Below are 20,539 nucleotides of genomic sequence, written 5' to 3'. Positions count from 1 at the left end.
CCCCCCCCCCATAGAGGAATGGGAATGGAACCCAGTAGAGAAACTTCAGGAAAATCTTTAAAATTCTGACCTAAGAAAGAGGTAACAGGATTTTAACCTTATTTGGTGTAGGGCATCCTTTTGCCGTAAGTGATTCAGTGTTTTATAAACGGAGGGTGTGGTGCTCCTTGAGGCAGAGGATGGGTTGCTATATGGGAAATATTGTAGTTGTTCAAAATACTACTTTTTAGTGGAGTAAAGGGATTTTAATCTGGATCTGTCTCGAGCGTCTAAGTGGACTCGTCATTGTATGAAAGGAGAGTTTGGCATTCCTGGAGACAGAGAGACATGTCCCAGTAGTAGAAATACAGGAAAATAAAGGAGAGTGTGGCCTTCCTGGTGACAGAGGGACATGGCCCCGTAGTAGAAATACAGGTAAATAAAGGAGAGTGTGCCCTTCCTGGTGGCAGAGGGACATGTCCCAGTAGTAGAAATACAGGTAAATAAAGGAGACTGTGACCTTCCTGGTGGCAGAGGGACATGTCCCAGTAGTAGAAATACAGGTAAATAAAGGAGAATGTGACCTTTCTGGTGACAGAGGGACATGGCCCAGTAGTAGAAATACAGGAAAATAACAGAGAGTGTGGCCTTCCTGGTGGCAGAGGGACATGTCCCAGTAGTAGAAATACAGGTAAATAAAAGAGAGTGTGGCCTTCCTGGTGACAGAGGGACATGGCCCCGTAGTAGAAATACAGGTAAATAAAGGAGAGTGTGACCTTCCTGGTGACAGAGGGACATGGCCCAGTAGTAGAAATACAGGAAAATAACAGAGAGTGTGGCCTTCCTGGTGGCAGAGGGACATGGCCCAGTAGTAGAAATACGGGTAAATAAAGGAGAATGTGACCTTCCTGGTGAAAGAGGGACATGGCCCAGTAGTAGAAATAAAGGTAAATAAAGGAGAGTTTGACCTTCCTGGTGGCAGAGGGACATGGCCCAGTAGTAGAAATACAGGTAAATAAAGGAGAATGTGACCTTCCTGGTGAAAGAGGGACATGGCCCAGTAGTAGAAATAAAGGTAAATAGAGGCATACACTAACATTCAGATCGTGATGCAACGAAAATCCGAAAAAGTGCATCGCGGTGAATCGTAACACCTCTTATCACTAGAAAGGACTAGTTACTGACCATTAGAAACTCAACGGACGAAAAGGTCTTGTAACTGACCACTAGAAAGTGTAATGGCTAGAAAGAACTAGTTACTGACCATTAGAAACTCAACGGACGAAAAGGTCATGTAACTGACCACTAGAAAGTGTAATGGCTAGAAAGAACTAGTTACTGACCAATAAAAACTTAACGGACAATAAGGTCTAGTAACTGACCACTAGAAAGTGTAATGGCTAGAAAGAACTAGTTACTGACCAATAGAAACTTAACGGACAAAAAGGTCTTGTAACTGACCACTAGACAGTGTAATGGCTAGAAAGGACTAGTTACTGACCAATAGAAAAGGTCTTGTAACTGGAACAGTTCTAGAACAGTTCTAGAACATCAAGAACAGTTCTAGAACTGTAAGAATACCAAGTTCTAGAACATTTGTTCTAGAACTGTTCTAGAACATTTTTCTAGAATAGATCAGGAACACTTCTAGAACTTTAATGTGTTGTTGAACTGTTCTTTAAATGTTCTGGAACACTTTTTGAACACTTCTAGAACTAAATAAGTTCTTGAAATGTTCTACAAATGTTCTAATCACAATTCTAGAACACTTTTGGAACACTTAAAGAACTTACCAAGTGCTTGAAATGTTCTACAAATGTTCTAATCACAATTCTAGAACACTTTTTTAACACTTCTAGAACTAAATAAGTTCTTGAAATGTTCTACAAATGTTCTAATCCCAATTCTAGAACACTTTTATATCAATTTTAAGTCATTTAAAAGTTCCAGAAATGTTCTGAATGACCTGTTATAGACATTATAATACTAAAAAACTCAATAACTGCCCTAGCTCTTCAAGGATATGTTCTTGTGTTCAATAATTTTCATTTGCATGTAACAAGAAGTTCTTCACATGTTCTACCACATGTTCTACAAGAAGTTATACGAGAAAAAAAATGACACCAAGAATAGCTTTTCAATCATCACATCATTATACTCTCAGATGTATTGGTGTTTGCAAATTGAAGAAAACAAAATTGAGAAGAATTGCCCAGACAAGAATGCAATAATACATATTCTTGTCTGATGAAAACAAACAGGCATTTAATTAAACATTAAACTTGGTATTTCAGTAAATTGTCATTAAGTCTAGAAACTTTCGTAAACTCAGGAAATACATAGTTCAGATTTCCTATGTGTTATTGTATGTGGTCACATTTGATCACTTGAAAACAGCATGTCCATAACCATGGGGCATGTGAACAACATAAATTGTATGGACCGCATTTCTTTCATTATTTGTGTTCAGGTACACCAAAACATCCTGAAGATCTTCCACGTCTCTAACCTCCAGGGTTTCTGTATGTCGAACAGCGATGTAATGGCTTGCTACCCTGATTGCTTGCATCTGTGAAGTTGGTATTTTGTTTAGTTTTTCAATGACTGCGTACACTATGTTATTGCACATGATGAAACATTTGATTGAGCCAATCTCACCATCACCATAACTCACAACACTACAAACTCTTTTTTGCATTCGACTGTATTGTTCACTGTAAAATCGCTTTTCATTTACCACGATCCTGTCTACTTTCTTCAACCTATGCAAGTTCTCCTGAATTATGTCTTGAAGCTGTTCCTTCACCTCATTATCGAGTTCATCAACTTTTAAGGGTTTTGCAGCTCCTGCCACATCACAGTTGAGGACTTTTTGTGTTATTTTCCAACTTTTCTTCTTTTTGAGTTCAAGTCCTTTCCTCCTGATACATGATTGGGCTTGCCTATACTTCATTATTTGCTTTAACACTATTCCAGTTCCATGAACTGCTTGGAGGAGCATTGCATTCACATCTTCAAATGGGAAACAACTGAATGCCCAAAGTGGTCCCCAGAGCTTGACATACTCGTACAAATGCATCCCTGTATTGTGTACATTAAGACCACATGATCCATCTCCGTACAATTGCTGGAATGATCCATAAAACTGATCCAAGAGCTCGAAAGCTTTTTCAAGTAACTGTTGAGTAATGCAGTCTCCAAGTAGGATGTGGATTCCCTCAGACAGACAGGCCAGATTTTCCAAGTATTCTTCTTTTAGAAAAGGTGATACACAGGGAAAGGCATAGTAAAGAAGCCATGACTGTAATTCAGTGGCCTTGAAATGTTGATAATGTTTTTCTAGGTCTCTTGGCAGTCTTTCTATGCTATCTGGAGGCTTGATATTCTTCATTCTCCCAGATATTTCCTTCAGGTGATTTCCAATGAAGTAGTTTTTTTTACTCTCTGATGAAGAAAACCATTTATTCATCAAGGTCTTTGTTAGGCCAAGGAGAACTCCATGCATGTAGTCTGGGACTGTGCCAGACACAAGATCAAAACTTTGCAAGTGGGCAAGTCCAGACATTCCTTTGAATCCCATGGAACGATTTTTTGGCATACCTTACCTCATGTGTCGCAAGACAGACTCATGGTCTCGAGATCTGCTTCTGGTTCCTTGCAATCTGTATGGGAAACATTGAGCACTACCTTTGCCTTGTTTTACGCTCATTCCAGATTCCTCACATGTAATGCATGCATGTGATCCATTGAAATAAGTCATGTTTAAGAGCTCTGCTTTTGCTGGCAAGTCGGCAATTCCACAGACTACTGCTAGTTTCACACAGTAGATATTCTGGTAAATCTGGACTTGCACCCCATCAGTGTATAGAGAATTCATGAAATCACTAAAAGCTTTGCAATATTCCTGAAATGGTGGTTTTCCTTTTCCTTGTCAAATCCCTGCCAAAAGAATGTTCTCTCGAGAAAAGCGCTTTGCAGGACTTAATTTGTTGATAGCCACAATTATCGGCCATAGCCCCACTCTTGACGAAGAGTAAAGGTTAACACCATCTATATTAAATACTGCTGTCAAATTATGTGTTGTTTTGTCAAGAAAACTTTCATCTCTCATCATTGCACGATAGGCAGATCCATCGGATATGTCAGTCAGTATACCAGACCCCGACTCCAGACGTTCAAAGGCTTTACTCTTCGTGTTCTCAATATCTTCCCAGATACCTGCAGGAAAGTGAAACTTATGTCATTAAAAGTTTTCAAATTTTTCATCATCTTATAATTATACAAATCTCAGTGATTGAATATTGGGTGTGTTTCAATTCCAAGTTCTACATACTCAATTCAAACAAGTTGATCTGATGTTGTCACTATATTTGTTTCTCTTTATAGGTTGTGTCTAATTTTAGAATTGAACAATAAGCAGAATGTATAAACTCAAAGTAAGAAACTAGCTGTTACATTGTAAGTTACATGTATCATTAGAAACAGAAGCTTAAACCAAATCAATATTGAGGAAGAGTATATAAGAATATGCAACAAATACATTTTGGTGATTAAAACATTACATAGCCATTAGTATTAAATAGCATCCTATTATGGTGGGCTTTAAAGTTAAGCTAAATAACAATTTTATTACCAGGTGTTAGCAAAAGATCAGTCAACTGCTTCTTTACATCAGCAAACACAAAACATTGTCTTGGTTGTTGTGATTTTTTTTCCTGTGCAGCCAATGTCCCTTTGTAACGTAGTCCATTGCAGTTTCTGGTTTGGCACCGAAATACATTTCTATCTTCGGGAAAAACGTTGTTGCAGATAATACAATAATGTATCTCATGCACTGGAGTTGTATCAATAGAAGACATCATTTCCCCCAAGTCCAAATTAGAAATTTCCTCCGACTCGGTAAAAGTTGTCTTCAGTGTTTCTACCACATCTCTGCTGAAAATTGATTCCTCAAAAAGCAAGAGAGCAGTGATAGTGATTTGTATTCCTTTTCATGTATATCTGAATTTCTTTGTGTGTTCTCAACATCAAGGTCTTCATCAGAGTCATTTTTTGAATAAGAAGTATCAAGACTTGTGCAAGAGCTAACACTTTCTATATCAGTGTCGGTGTAAGTGTTCGAAGAAATGTCATTTAAACTATCAGTTTTAACACTTTCTACATCACTGTCTGTACAAGTATTCAAAGAAATATCTTTTAAACTATCAGTTTTAACACTTTCTACATCACTGTCTGTCCAAGTGTTCAAAGAAATATCATTTAAACTATCAGTTTCAGATTTTTCACTTTGCCTATCATGATCACTATCAACATCATCCAGTTTCAGTAACTTTCTAACATCATTATGTTCTTCTGAAGAAATTAGTGAACAGCTTTCTATGTTGGTTTCTTCAGAACTGAAAGAGGTTTCAAGGTCAGAATCAGGGATAGGAATTATTGCACATCCAACAAAGTTTTCGCTTGGAGTTTCCAGTGTTGAAACTGCTGGTAGCTGCAGGTCATTAAACACATACTCAGATGGCTCAGTGTGAACAACATGTGATTCAAGTGGCTGATCTTGGCAATCCACAGTTGAAGATNCAGATAATTCTGAAAGAGAGAAAACCTCTTTAAACAGAACTCAGTATTTGAATCTTTAAACAGAACTCAGTATTTGGTGTTATTTACTCTTATCCCCAAAATTCATCTGAATTTTTTAAAAAGATTTTGACCCATCAAATCAAAATGACAATAAAAAAGATAGCATGAGTTCCATTTTCGTTTTGATTTGAAGGTTATATCGTACTTTCCTGTGCAATATACACAGAACCATTGTTCAGAGGCCCTCTGGATCTGTTAGCATATTTACAAAGCCTTTTCAAAGTCTGTTTAGGAAAGGATAATTAGAAACCCCCAAAACATGCATAAAAATTTACACTCCTATTATTTAGATTTTTATTCAGTCATTGCAGTGTCATTAAATCATATCCAGTTTGTGGATAGTACTGGATACACATTTAGAATTTAAGGGTTTGATTTGTCCCAGCCTAAAACAATTACCTTCAGCATACAACTCCGAGTAATGTAGTGACTTTTTGGCTCCTGGTCCACTTAATTTCCTATTCTGCTTCAATCTGTACAAGGTTGAGCGTGGCACAGGGACAGATTCATCATCAAGGTATCTTTTTATTGCCCTCTTTACAGGTGCTTAAGTGAAAATATATCATTTCAAGATGACAAAAATACCAAAAAGCTGGTCATATCAAAATTATCAGAACTTAACAGGTTGGATACATTTTTCTATCATATGTCCAGATACTGATGCAATTTGAACAAGCAAAAAGTGGGAGATAATCAANAATGCAATTTGAACAAGCAAAAAGTGGGAGATAATCAAAATTAGAAAATGTCTAAAGAACACGCACTAGGGTGGAAAATTATTATTTTCATTTTTTTTTATCCTTAGCAAATTCATTCAACTGGCACCAATTGGTCAGATCACAGCATCACATTGTTAAGAAAGACTGAAAACTGACCAATATCAATACATAGCTATAGTCGGAAATATATATTACTGTTGTATATAATTAGGACTGACATAAAATGACTTGGCAGGAGTGTTGGAGGATTTACTCAATACGCCAATATCATTACAAAACCTATCGAAACTGTAAAATACTGATAAAATCATTGAAAATCATTCTTATTTTTTTTCACTTTTGTGGGGAACGTTTTAATGTATATGACGGATTTCTAACCCTAACACCCGATAAAGATTCACACACAGGGGCTCGTTACAAATGTCTGAAATACACATATGCATACATGTGTTGTGACCCATATCAGTTCATAGCATATATATGTGTATTTCAGACATGTGTAACGAACCCCTGTGGTTCACACGACACCCGAGTATTTAGCTATTTTAGTCGGCATATTCAGCATGATTATATTTGCAAAACAACGTACAATATAATGCATTGATATATAGTAATTTATTAATAGTTTGCATTATGAATTAAAAAGAACTATTGTAATGATATTACGGTGGTATAGGGAAAATTGTCCCGCCCGTCTTTTTTGGTAACGAAAACAAAACTTACTTAGATTGTGTATTTTGTGAAGATGCTCCAATATGCGCTGCTTTGAAGATAGAGTCCTTTTACATTTCAGACACAAAAACTTCCCATCGTCAGATTGACGGTAAAAGTATTGTTGTGTCGCCGATTCGGATGCCATTCTGCATTCTGTGCATCACACACACCATCAACGAGCCGCCATGCCGTTTTTCATTTCCGCCGTTAACGAGGCGCTTAACTACATCGGTGTACGTATGCGGCATACAAACGTATCAGTGATCAAGAGATTAATCTATTTTCGTAAAGTTGGAAATATTTTCTTTTTCAACCCTTTTTTTTTTTTTACATATTTAACATATACATTCACAGAAATATTTTTATAACACTAACCCAAACAAACAAAAATCTATTTAGGTTAGTTGCAAGTCCACGTGATCACGATAAAAACACCGAATGGTCAGCATCAGTATCAAGCCACCTCATTGGTCAATCAGTTGCGCGCACATTTTCACGTTCTGATCGAGATGGAAAACCAGAAGTTTGCAATCGTCCAATGGATTGACAGATTTACCAGTATTATAAACCTAGATGCAGTGAAATTTCCAAGAAAACCTCTGGAAGATTACACGGAAGGAGAATATGTTACAGCCCTATATGGGAAGAAGAAGTACGAAGCCAGAATCTCTGAAATATCTGGTAAGTCAAACCGCCCATGCCACGGTATCGTCCATTGATGATTTTGATTTTTTTATTGACAAACTATTTCTAAAGCTAAACTGTGCTCGTTACAGTAAATGCTATACAGCAATATGTCAATCTTAACGATGTCTTTTATTTTCATACTCTTAAAAGAGAGTTTGGTCGTTCTGATGTACCGCTCTCGTCTTAATAACGAATAATAGCGAGAACCTGCGTGATGATGCATCCAATATGGATGCCCAATATGTTTAGATCGAGTATGTGTTCCATTTCCGCCAAATAAACGGCAAATAAACACTGACAGGTAAGCGACATATCGAAAAACTTAGCAGAAAAAAATATGACAATGAATGAACTGATTAAAAATATGACAGAGATCTCTTCGTTTGAGTTGAACGCAGACAGAACTCGACTAGGCCACAGGGTGACTAGGCAGTGATTTTTAGGTCGGGGAAAAGTCAAGTTTAGTGAACTTAGTGATCCCATACACGGGACTACCCACGTGAAATTCATTTGTATATTTTATATTTGTTTTTATTTTGTACGATATTTTCATGAAGTGCACTCTGAAAGTATGTATACAGTTTGTAAACCAAAACAACAACTTCTGTCTACATTGTGAAAAACTGTCACTTGTATTTTCCAGATTTCACCTAAACTACTAGGCATAATTTTAAATATAACTTTCATGTTATTCTAAATGAACATGCGATCTCTCCATTTATTAAAACAGTTTTTCCTTTAATATATCTGGTATGCACCTTCCTGTGTGAGAATGTTCCCCATCAGCTGAAACAAATTGACCTGATGCATGACAAACATATATGGTTAAGACCATTTAAAAACGAGGGCTAGGGGTTTAAGGATAGCTTGTGTTTTACACACAGGTACATACAGGTATCAGTACCTGTGAACAAAATAGAAAGTAGAAACCTTAACAGGTGCTGATAATACCCGCAAGAATATAATAGAATACTCCACTTATTACAATATGTTGGAAATAGGATCAGACATGTTATTTATAATGGTTGACATATCAAGAAGCAAAGTTCTTTAAAAACGGTTTATTGAATCAATTCTATGTAAGTTTAAAGTGTTATTTGAAATAGCTGAGTGACAATTCCTCTTCCATTTGTAATTCAAAAGATGCAGACAGCAGTTTTACATGATAACTTAAGACCATAGTTTACAAGTCTAAACAAAATGTATTCCAAATTTCTAAAGTAGTTTCTTTATGTATGATTCATGAATTTAAAAATAAGTGCACATTCTGAATTTTCATTTGTGACAGATATTAAATTGTCATTTGTTTTTTTGTGTGTTTGTAATATATATATATTATGTGATTAGCAGATACATGACTGACTTACGTTTAATTAAGCTCTGTTAAAAATATTTCAGGAGATAGGACACATTTGGCTTCAAAGAAATCCAATGAAGGCAATTACCCTCTTAGCTTTGTTTATGAGGATCATGACGAACCCAGATCTCAAAGTGAAAGCCATGTGAAAAGGACAGCATCAGGTATGACTTATTAATGAGGCCAAACACATGAAAATTGATTTTCAACTAATCTATTCAAATAAAGTTTTAAAAAAATGTAAAAATATATGGGGGAAAAAATACCTCTAAAATGATGGCAATTGTCACATATGGTATTGAGAGGATGTCCCCCAATGACATGGACACGTTTTTTAAGTTTCCAGTCTTGTGTCATTTTAAATTTATGGTATTGATAGATAATATATATATATTTCAGCTGACCAGGTTCCTGCATCAGATACCGAAAAGCAGTCAACTCTGGATACAGTTGGACCTAGTAACTCAGGTGGTAGGTAGCATTACTAGTATATATGACAAGTGGTAAACTTGAATATGATGTTAACACATCAATTAAAATTGCTCGTTTCTACACAATGAATTTTATTTCTTGAAGTGTCTTGCATCAATTTGTATTGATAGTGATGTAGAATTATATTTGTTTCAGACCATGTACCTGCATCAGATACCGAAAAGCAGTCAAGTCTTGATGCAGGTGGCCCTAGCACAGGTGGTATGTATTACAGACTAGTTTCTATGAAAAGTCAATGCATGATCTTTTTAAATTGCTCATGAATATTTCAGCTACAAAATGAATTTCCTGACATGAAGTGTCTTGCATCATTTGAAATTGATAGTGACGAGAATTAATTATATTTTTTTCAGGCCAGATACCTGAATCAGATGCTGCAAAACAGACTGAAAAGCAGGCTAGCAGAGATACAATTGGACCTAGCTCATGTGGTAGGTAGCATTACTAGAACCATGGAAGTCCAAATCGTTTCGGATTTTTATAGACCCATATTAGGCCAAAATATTCTGTTTCCTGTTACCCTACAAACCCTAGATTTTTGTGTCTCAACCTAAACTTTTTATTGGCATTTAGTGATAATACTGTTACACAGTCAACTTTGTTGGCTTTATTTTGATGACTTGTAGTAGTGTGCTTTCCATTTCGGAATTTGATTCCACAAGTTTCGAAATAGTTATTGGTCTTTTTTATATGCTTGCCAAAATTTTTGACGCGACATAATGTTGTCGGGGGAGCAATGCATTATAATACAGACCTCCTGCTTATATATTGGTAAAAACTATAAAATTCACCATTTTGATACTTGAGTTTTGAGTCAAATATCAAAATTGTTTTTTTATTAATCATTATTATATTTACATCAGTTTTCAATATTTCAGATACGTCAGTGCCAGAATTGCCAAATTTATTTCCAAGAACACCAACTGCTACTCCTGTCAGCTCTTATTCTAGGTAACCATTTTCTGTGAATCTTCATTTACTAAAACAGTTTAAACATTTAGGACAATATGAAAATGTTTAAAGAAACCAGAAGGTGTGTTTGAGTACTTGATAGTAAAATGACCTTGGATAATTGTAATATTACGTGATTCAATAGTTTTATGAAAGCCTTCATTGAATAAACAATATCGATACAGTAGAATTTGTCATCACACAACAAAATTTCACTTAAAGTGTATAAGTATCACAGCTGTTACAAGCATATCAGCATGTGTTACATAACAATTAACCCAATTGTTATACTAGAATCTAAAATGGTGCATAGTGATCCACTAAGGGGAAAAAATAATCATGAGTGATAGGGATAGGGATCACAAAAAAATGTCGCCCCATATACAATATTTCCGGAATAACCCAAAGGCAATATATATAAATTTATAATGTGTCATGTTCAGTACAAGTCTAGTTAATAAATGTATATAAGTCATTTAGTGTGTTCATTTTTATCTATTTTCAGTAAAAGGAAACTGGAAAGAAAAGTAGACCAGCTCGAGAAGGATGTCAAGGAGCTGAGGGGAACAGTTAAATCTTTGAATAAAAGATTGAAGGCATTCGAGGAGAAAGAAGCTGACACTACTCCGTCAAAAATGCTGGGGTCTGGTGCGTGTTCAGACTCAATGAATTCGGACAGTGGGTTTGAGGAACTGATGTCCGCAGTGTCCCATCTTCCAGGGATCATTGAAAAAGACATAAATGCAGTTGTAAGGCGCACTTCATTGAAAGTGTTTAGTGCAGCAGAAATACTTGGCTGCACCAGAACGGGGAAAAAGACTGTTAAGTGTGGGGAGACAGCAAAACAGCTCTTGGCAACCAGAAGTTAAGACTGGTGGAGAGGGTTGTTGTTTCGAAGTGCCCAGCAGTGACAACAGATATTTTTAATAAAAAAAATGACAATTTGTTAAAAATGGAAAGGAGGAACCACTCGGTGAAGGAACAACTATGAGGGTCAGGGTTGACTAGTCCTGGACTAGTAGATATATATTTCAGCAAGGACTAGTGAATCACCTAACCTAACTGATCCTTTGGACTTGTGAAAAATACGAATATAAAATAAGAATATTTCTTTTTATATGCCCGTCAAATTTGACGGGAGTATTATGGTATGGCGTTGTCCGTCCGGCGTAAACTTTTGTTTGTCCGGCAATCTCCTCCTACATTTTTTAACGGATCTCTTTGAAACTTAGTAGGCTAAATAATCATGATATGTTGTTGTGTTTCCTCGAAAAGAATTTTGATTCGACAATTTTTTTAAAAGTTATTGCCCTTTGTTCATTTCAGTATTTGATTTTTTTTTCCAGAGATTTTCTCCTACATTTTTAGGTCACCTGAGCTTTGCTCAAGTGACCTATTCCAATCGCTTTTCGTCCGTCGTCGTCCGTCGTGCGTCGTGCGTAAACTTTTACATTTTCAACTTCTTCTCAAGAACCAGTGGATGGATTTTTTTCAAACTTGGTCAGAATCATCCTTGGTAGATGAGGCTTCAAAATTGTAAAATTGGGATTCCTACCCCAACCCCTGGGGCCAGGGCGGGGCCCCAAAGGGAAAATTAATCAATATTTCAAAAATCTTCTTCTCCAGACTCAGAGGTACTACAGTGATTTTCTCTACGTGGAAAGAAAGATCATCAGGGGCTTTACTTAAATTGTAAATTTCAGGACCCCCGAGCTATCCGTTCTCCCTTGGGGAGGGGGTAAAGTTTACTATAGTTTATATAGGGAAATAACACTTTTGGGTATATTTTGACAACTTTCTGTAGGAAATTATTTTTACTTGGTGAGAATTATCCTTGGAGGTAGATGGTTTCAAATTGTAAAATTGAGATTCCTACCCCGACCCCTGGGGCCAGGGCGGGGCCCCAAAGGGAAAATTAATCAATATTTCAAAAATCTTCTTCTCCAGACTCAGAGGTACTACAGTGATTTTCTTTACGTGGAAAGAAAGATCATCAGGGGCTTTATTTAAATTGAAAATATCAGGACCCCGAGCTATCCGTTCTCCCTTGGGGAGGGGTTAACGTTTAATATAGTTTATATAGGGAAATAACACTTTTCGGTATATATTTTATCCATTTTCAGCAGAAAATTGCTCAAACTTAGTCAGAATCATCTTGGGTAAATGAGAGTTTTACTTTGTAAAATTAGGATTCCTGCCCCATCCCCAGGGGCTAGAGCGGGGCCCCAAAGGGAACATTTACCAATATTTTCAAATTCTTATCTATTGATGACATGACAAGTATTGTATTTCACTTAGTTTACATGCTGATTTCCACATCACATCTAAACAATAAAATAAAGCTACCAGTATCTATGATATAACTCAGGTGACCGCTAAGGCCCTTGGGCCTCTTGTTAAAGCATGTCAGCTAATCACTCTTTGAATGATGCAGATCTTATTTCAATGTAAGAAAGTATATAACACTATATGGCATTCGACGGACGTATATTGTTCCGCCCCGCGATACTCTTATATTAAGATATATTGCATGATGATTGTCAACATTTTCCGATAACTTCACCATATTTTTATGCCAGTAGTTCTTTTGATGCTTTTGTGCTGTAGATCACATTTTTTTCCTTATCGGGAAATCTTGGACTAGTTACATTGATGAAGGATTATTAAATCATTTATTTATCTAGTCCTATGGAATACCAATGCAAGCAAAACAAGTTAGTGTCTAACCCTGAGAGTTGCCAAGAAATAACATTTTAATGAATGAATTTTATGAATTTAAATTACATTGTGTTTATTTTTTTATTATAACAGCAATGCAAGTTCTTCTCATTGTCATTGAAGGCCGACCTTCCAATCACCTTTGGTGTAACAATTGTTATTAACATCATCCTCCATCACTTACGATTGTTACAATACATGGTAGGTGTCTTTAACGAAATATTCTGGGACTATTTTAGAATTTTCAGTGAAGTGTTCTAGAACTGTCCTTCAAAAGTTCTAGATCTTAATTTGTCTCAATATGTTTTGTAATTAGAACATTTCTTGAACCAATGTTCTAGAACAGTTGTAGAACTAAAGAACATTTAACATTCTAGAACTGTTCCTGAATTGTTCTAGAACAGATGAAGAGTAGTTCTAGAACAGTTCCAGCACATTAGTTCTAGAACAATTCTAGTAATATTCTAGAACTCGTGTTCAAGAACAGTTCTAGTAAAATTCTAAACTTGTGTTCTAGAACAGTTTTAGAATATTGTCCCCAAAAAATGTTCCAGAACAGTTCTAGAACAAATGTTCTGGTAAATTTGTCTCAGTTAACATTCTAGAACTGTTTTTGAAGTGTTCTAGAACATATCAAGGTCAGTTCTAGAACGTTCTAGAAAATAAATACTGGAACAGTTCTGGTAAATTTCTAGAACTGTTCTAGACTGTTTCGCAGGGGTGAGGTATAGGGACTAATGTACTGAAGGTAAAGGGATTAAGGTACTGAGGTATAGGGAGGGACTAAGGGACTGAGGTAGAGGGACTAAGGGACTGAGGTAGAGGGACTAAGGGACTGAGGTATTGTGACTAAGGGACTGTGATATAGGGACTAAGTGACTGAGTTATAGGGACTTGGGGACAGAAAGAATAGGGACTAATGGACTAAAGATAAAAGGACGAAGGGACTGAGGTATAGGGACTGATGGACTGATGTATAGCGACTAAAGGAAAGAAGGCATAGGAGCTAATGGACTAAGGGTAAAGGGGCTAAGGGACTGAGTTATATAGACTAATGAATTGAGGGTAAAGGGACTAAGGAACTGAGGTTATAGGGAATAAGGGAATGATGTATAAGGACTAAAGGACGGAGGGAATAGGGACTAATGGACTGAAGGTATATGGACTAAAGGACTGAAGAATAGGGACTAATGGACAGAGGGTATACGGACTAACGGACTGAGGGGAAAGGGACTAATGGATTGAGGGTAAAGTATAGGGACTAAGGGTATAGGGACTAAAGGATTGAGGTATATGGACTATGGGACTGAGGTATAGGGACTAATGGACTGAGGGTAAAGGGACTAAGGGACTGGGATATAGGGACTAAGGGCCTAATGAATAGGGACTTATGGACTGAGGGTATTGGGACTAAGGGAATGAGGAATAGGGACTAATTGACTGAGGGTAAAGAAACTAAAGGACTGAGGGACTAAGGGACTGAGGGGACAGGGACTAATGTACTGGAGGTAAAGAGATTAAGGTACTGATGTATAGGGACTAAGGAACTGAGATTATAGGGAATAAGGGAATGATTGATAAGGACTAAAGGACAGAGGGAATAGGGACTAATGGACTGAAGGTATAGGGACTAATGAATTGAGGTATAGGGACTAAGGGACTGAAGAATAGGGACTAATGTACAGAGGGTATAGGGACTAAGGGACTGAGGGGAAAGGGACTAATGGATTGAGGGTAAAGTATAGGGACTCAGGCTAAAGGGATTAAGGGACTGAGGAATAGGGACTCATGGGCCGGTGTATAGGGACTGAAGGAAAGAAGGAATAGGAACTAATGGACTAAGAATAAAGGGGCTATGGGACTGAGGTATATAGACTAATGAATTGAGGATAAAGGGACTAAGGAACTGAGATTATAGGGAATAAGGGAATGATGTATAAGGACTAAAGGACAGAGGGAATAGCGACTAATGGGCTGAAGGTATAGGGACTAATGGATTGAGGTTTATGGACTAAGGGACTGAATATTAGGGACTAATGGACAGAGGGTATAGGGACTAAGGGACTGAGGGGAAAGGGACTAATGGATTGAGGGTAAAGTGTAGGGACTCAGGCTAAAGGGATTAAGGGACTAAGGGTATAGGAACTAAGGGACTGAGGTATAGGGACTAAGGGACTGTGGTAAAGGGATTAAGTGACTGAGTTATAGGGACTAAGGGACAGAGGGAATAGGGACTAATGGACTAAAGATAAAAGGACGAAGGGACTGAGGTATAGGGACTGATGGACTGGTGTATAGGGACTAAAGGAAAGAAGGAATAGGAACTAATGGATTAAGAATAAAGGGGCTAAGGGACTGAGGTATATAGACTAATGAAATGAGGGTAAAGGGACTAAGGAACTGAGATTATAGGGAATAAGGGAATGATTGATAAGGACTAAAGGACAAAGGGAATGGGGACTAATGGACTGAAGGTATAGGGACTAAGGGACTGAGGGGAAAGGGACTAATTGATTGAGGGTAAAGTATAGGGACTCAGGCTAAAGGGATTAAGGGACTGAGGTATAGGGACTCATGGACTGGTGTATAGGGACTGAAGGAAAGAAGGAATAGGAACTAATGGACTAAGAATAAAGGGGCTAAGGGACTGAGGTATCTAGACTAATGAAATGAGGATAAAGGGACCAAGGAACTGAGATTATTGGGAATAAGGGAATGATGTATAAGGACTAAAGGACAGAGGGAATAGGGACTAATGGGCTGAAGGTATAGGGACTAATGGATTGAGGTATGGGGACTAAGGGACTGAATAATAGGGACTAATGGCCAGAGGGTATAGGACTAAGGGACTGAGGGGAAAGGGACTAATGGATTGAGGGTAAAGTATAGGGACTCAGGCTAAAGGGATTAAGGGACTGAGGTATAGTGACTACGGGACTGAGGGTAAAGTATAGGGACTAAGGGTATAGGAACTAAGGGACTGAAGTAAAGGGACTAAGGGACTGATGAATAGGGACAAATGGACTGAGGGTATAGGGACTAAGGGACTGAGGAATAGGGACAAATGGACTGAGGGTATAGGGACTAAGGGACTGAGGTATAGGGACTAAGGGACTGAGGAATAGGGACAAATGGACTGAGGGTATAGGGACTAAGGGACTGAGGAATAGGGACAAATGGACTGAGGGTATAGGGACTAAGGGACTGAGGGGAAAAAGACAAATGAAATGAGGGTAAAGTATACGGACTAAAGGTATAGGGACTAAGGGATTGCAGTATAGTGATTAAGGGACTGAGGGTATAGAGACTACTGATCTGAGGGTAAAGGGACTAAGGGACTGAGCAATAGGAACTAATGGACTGAGGGTGAAAGGACTGAGGGTAAAGGGACTAAGGAACTGAGGGTATAGGGACTAATGTATTGAGGTATAGGGGATATGGGACTGAGGTATAGGGACTAAGGGCCTAATGAATAGGGACTAATGGACTGAGGATATAGGGACTTAGGGAAAGGGGACTAATAACCTGAGGGTAAAGTATAGGGACTAAGGGATTGAATTATAGGGACTAAGAAACTGAGGTATGGGGATTAAATGACTGAGGGTATTAGGACTAAGAGACTGCAGAATAGGGACTAATGGACCTGAGGGTTTAGGGACTAATTGAGTGAGGGTAAAGAGACTAAAGGAATGAGGAATAAGGACTAATGGACTGAGGGTATAGAGACTAATGGATTGAGGGTAAAGGGACTAAGGGACTGAGGGGAAAGGGACTAATGGACTGAGGTATAGGGACTTATGGACTGAGGGGAAAGGGACTAATGGACTGAGGTATAGGGACCAAGGGACTGAGGGTAAAGTATCGGGACTAAGGGTATAGGGACTAATGATCTGAGGCTAAAAGGACCAAGGGACTGAGGTATAGGGACTAAGGGCCTGCTGTATAGGGACTAAAGGACAGAGGGAATAGGAACTAATGAACTGAGGGTATTAGACTAATGGACTGAGGGTATTGGGACTAAGGGACTAAGGGTATACTGACTAAGGGACAGATGGTATAGGGACTAAGGGACTAATGTATAGGGACTAAAGGAGAGAGGGAATTGGTACTAATGGACTGAGGGTATTAGACTAATGGACTGAGGAATATAGACTAATGGACTGAGGATAAAGGGAATCAGAGACTGGGGTATAAGGACTACATTGTAAGGGACTGGGTGTAAAGTATAAGGGCTAAGGTTTTAGGGACTAAGGGACAGAGGAAATAGGGACTAATGGACTGAGGATAAAGGGACGAAGGGACTGAGGATAAAGGGACGAAGGGACTGAGGTATAGGGACTGATGGACTGATGGTAAAGGGAAAATGGAACTGAGGGTGAAGGGAATAAGGGACTGAGGTAAAGGGACTCATGGACTGAGGATATAGGGACGAAGGGACTGAGGTATAGGGACTGACGGAATGACGGTAAAGGGAGTAAGGGACTGAGGATAAAGAGACTAAGGAACTGAGGTATAGGGACTAATGGACTGATGTATAGGGACTAAAGGACAGAGGGAATAGGGACTAATGGACCAAGGGTAAAGGGGCTAAGGGACTGAGGTATAAATACTAATGGACTGATGGTAAAAGGGACTAGTGAACAGAGGGTATAGGGACTAAAGAACTGAGGTTTGGGGATTAAAGGACTAGGGGTATTGGAACTAAGGGACTGAGGAAAAGGAACTAATGAACTGGGGGTTTAGGGACTAATGATCTGAGGGTAAAAGACTAAGGGACTGGGCCCACTTGTATAAAACATCTCAACTCTTGAGATTTCCTCAAGTCTAAGATTTCCCATAGACAATACATTGCTTGAGAATTTCCTTAACTTTGAGATGTTTTATACATGTGGGCCCAGATGTATAGGAACTAAGGGTTGATGAATTGGGACTAATTAACTGAGGGTATAGGGACTAAGGAACTGAGGATATAGGGACTAAGGGACTGAGGGTAAAGTGACTAAGGGACTAAGGGTAGAGGGATTAAGGAACTGAGGGTATAGGGACTAATGAATACGTTTAGGGACTATAGGACTGAGGAATAGGGACTAATGGACTGAGGGTATAGGGACTAAGGGATTTAGGGGAAAGGGACTAATGGACTAAGGGTAAAGTATGGGGATTAAGGGTATAGGGACTGAGGGATTGCGGTATAGCGCCTTAGGAACTGAGGTATGGGGATGAAGGGACTGAGGGTATTGGGACTAAGGGACTGAGGAATAGGGACTAATGGACTGAATGTATAGTGACTAATCGATTGAGGTATAGGAACTATGGGACTGAGGTAAAGGGACTAATGGACTGAGGATTAACGGAATAAGGGACTGAGGTATAGGGACTAAGGGACTGAGGGTACAGGGACCAATGGTTTGAGGGTAAAGGAACTAAGGGACAGAGGTATAGGGACTAATGGACTGAGGAATAGGAACCAATGGTTTGAGGGTAAAGGGACTATGGGACTGAGGGGAAAAGGACTAATGGACTGAGGTATAGGGACTTTTGGAATGAGGGGAAAGGGACTAATGGACTGAGGTATAGGGACTAAGGGACTGAGGGTAAAGTATCGGGACTAAGGGTATAGGGACTAATGATCTGAGGCTAAAAGGACCAAGGGACTGAGGTATAGGGACTAAGGGCCTGCTGTATAGGGACTAAAGGACAGAGGGAATAGGAACTAATGAACTGAGGGTATTAGACTAATGGACTGAGGAATAGAGACTAATGGACTGAGGGTATTGGGACTAAGGGACTAAGGGTATAGTGACTAAGGGACAGAGGGTATAGGGACTAAGGGACTAATGTATAGGGACTAAAGGAGAGAGGGAATTGGTACTAATGGACTGAGGGTATTAGACTAATGGACTGAGGAATATAGACTAATGGACTGAGGATAAAGGGAATAAGAGACTGGGGTATAAGGACTACATTGTAAGGGACTGGGTGTAAAGTATAAGGGCTAAGGTTTTAGGGACTAAGGGACAGAGGAAATAGGGACTAATGGACTGAGGATAAAGGGACGAAGGGACTGAGGATAAAGGGACGAAGGGACTGAGGTATAGGGACTGATGGACTGATGGTAAAGGGAAAATGGAACTGAGGGTGAAGGGAATAAGGGACTGAGGTAAAGGGACTCGTGGACTGAGGATATAGGGACGAAGGAACTGAGGTATAGGGACTGACGGAATGACGGTAAAGGGAGTAAGGGGCTGAGGATAAAGAGACTAAGGAACTGAGGTATAGGGACTAATGGACTGATGTATAGGGACTAAAGGACAGAGGGAATAGGGACTAATGGACCAAGGGTAAAGGGGCTAAGGGACTGAGGTATAAATACTAATGGACTGATGGTAAAAGGGACTAATGATCAGAGTGTATAGGGACTAATGGACTGAGGGTAAAGGGACTAATGGACTGAGGGTAAAGTGACTAAGGTACTGAGGTATAAAGACTAATGGACTGATGTATAGGGACTAAAGGACAGAGGGAATAGGGACTAATGGACCAAGGGTAAAGGGGCTAAGGGACTGAGGTATAAATACTAATGGACTGATGGTAAAAGGGACTAGTGAACAGAGGGTATAGGGACTAAAGAACTGAGGTTTGGGGGTTAAAGGACTAGGGGTATAGGAACTAAGGGTTGATGAATTGGGACTAATTAACTGAGGGTATAGGGACTAAGGAACTGAGGATATAGGGACTAAGGGACTGAGGGTAAAGTGACTAAGGGACTAAGGGTAGAGGGATTAAGGAACTGAGGGTATAGGGACTAATGAATACGTTTAGGGACTATAGGACTGGGGAATAAGGACTAATGGACTGAGGGTATAGGGACTAAGGGATTTAGGGGAAAGGGACTAATGGACTAAGGGTAAAGTATGAGGATTAAGGGTATAGGGACTGAGGGATTGCGGTATAGCGCCTAAGGAACTGAGGTATGGGGATGAAGGGACTGAGGGTATTGGGACTAAGGGACTGAGGAATAGGGACTAATGGACTGAATGTATAGTGACTAATCGATTGAGGTATAGGAACTATAGGACTGAGGAAAAGGGACTAATGGACTGAGGATTAACAGAATAAGGGACTGAGGTATAGGGACTAATGGACTGAGGGTACAGGGACCAATGGTTTGTGGGTAAAGGGACTATGGGACTGAGGGGAAAGGGACTAATGGACTGAGGTATAGGGACTTTTGGACTGAGGGGAAAGGGACTAATGGACTGAGGTATAGGGACTAAGGGAC

The 20,539-nt window shown here is 38.9% G+C and overlaps 2 protein-coding genes across 2 annotated transcripts; one reads left to right on the top strand and one right to left on the bottom strand.

Moving 5' to 3' along the window:
• Nucleotides 1-2,092: 2,092 nt before the first annotated feature.
• On the bottom strand, nucleotides 2,093-5,545 carry LOC110462399. Its single transcript, XM_021516350.1, has 2 exons — nucleotides 4,613-5,545; nucleotides 2,093-4,197 (listed from the first exon to the last, which is right to left on the bottom strand). The coding sequence occupies exon 2, from the start codon at nucleotides 3,575-3,577 to the stop codon at nucleotides 2,363-2,365; it is 1,215 nt and encodes a 404-aa protein (XP_021372025.1). The 5' UTR covers nucleotides 3,578-4,197; nucleotides 4,613-5,545; the 3' UTR covers nucleotides 2,093-2,362.
• Nucleotides 5,546-7,561: 2,016 nt separating this feature from the next.
• Nucleotides 7,562-11,582, top strand: LOC110462394. The gene is made up of 7 exons (XM_021516341.1): nucleotides 7,562-7,733; nucleotides 9,138-9,260; nucleotides 9,496-9,567; nucleotides 9,724-9,789; nucleotides 9,942-10,019; nucleotides 10,467-10,539; nucleotides 11,045-11,582. The coding sequence occupies exons 1-7, from the start codon at nucleotides 7,562-7,564 to the stop codon at nucleotides 11,406-11,408; spliced, it is 948 nt and encodes a 315-aa protein (XP_021372016.1). The 3' UTR covers nucleotides 11,409-11,582.
• Nucleotides 11,583-20,539: the final 8,957 nt, after the last annotated feature.

Source organism: Mizuhopecten yessoensis, unplaced genomic scaffold (genome assembly GCF_002113885.1).
Source record: "Mizuhopecten yessoensis strain PY_sf001 unplaced genomic scaffold, ASM211388v2 scaffold10781, whole genome shotgun sequence".
Classification (NCBI taxonomy): domain Eukaryota; kingdom Metazoa; phylum Mollusca; class Bivalvia; order Pectinida; family Pectinidae; genus Mizuhopecten; species Mizuhopecten yessoensis.
Note: the sequence above shows the minus strand (reverse complement) of the source record. Positions and strands in the feature narration are given on the sequence as shown.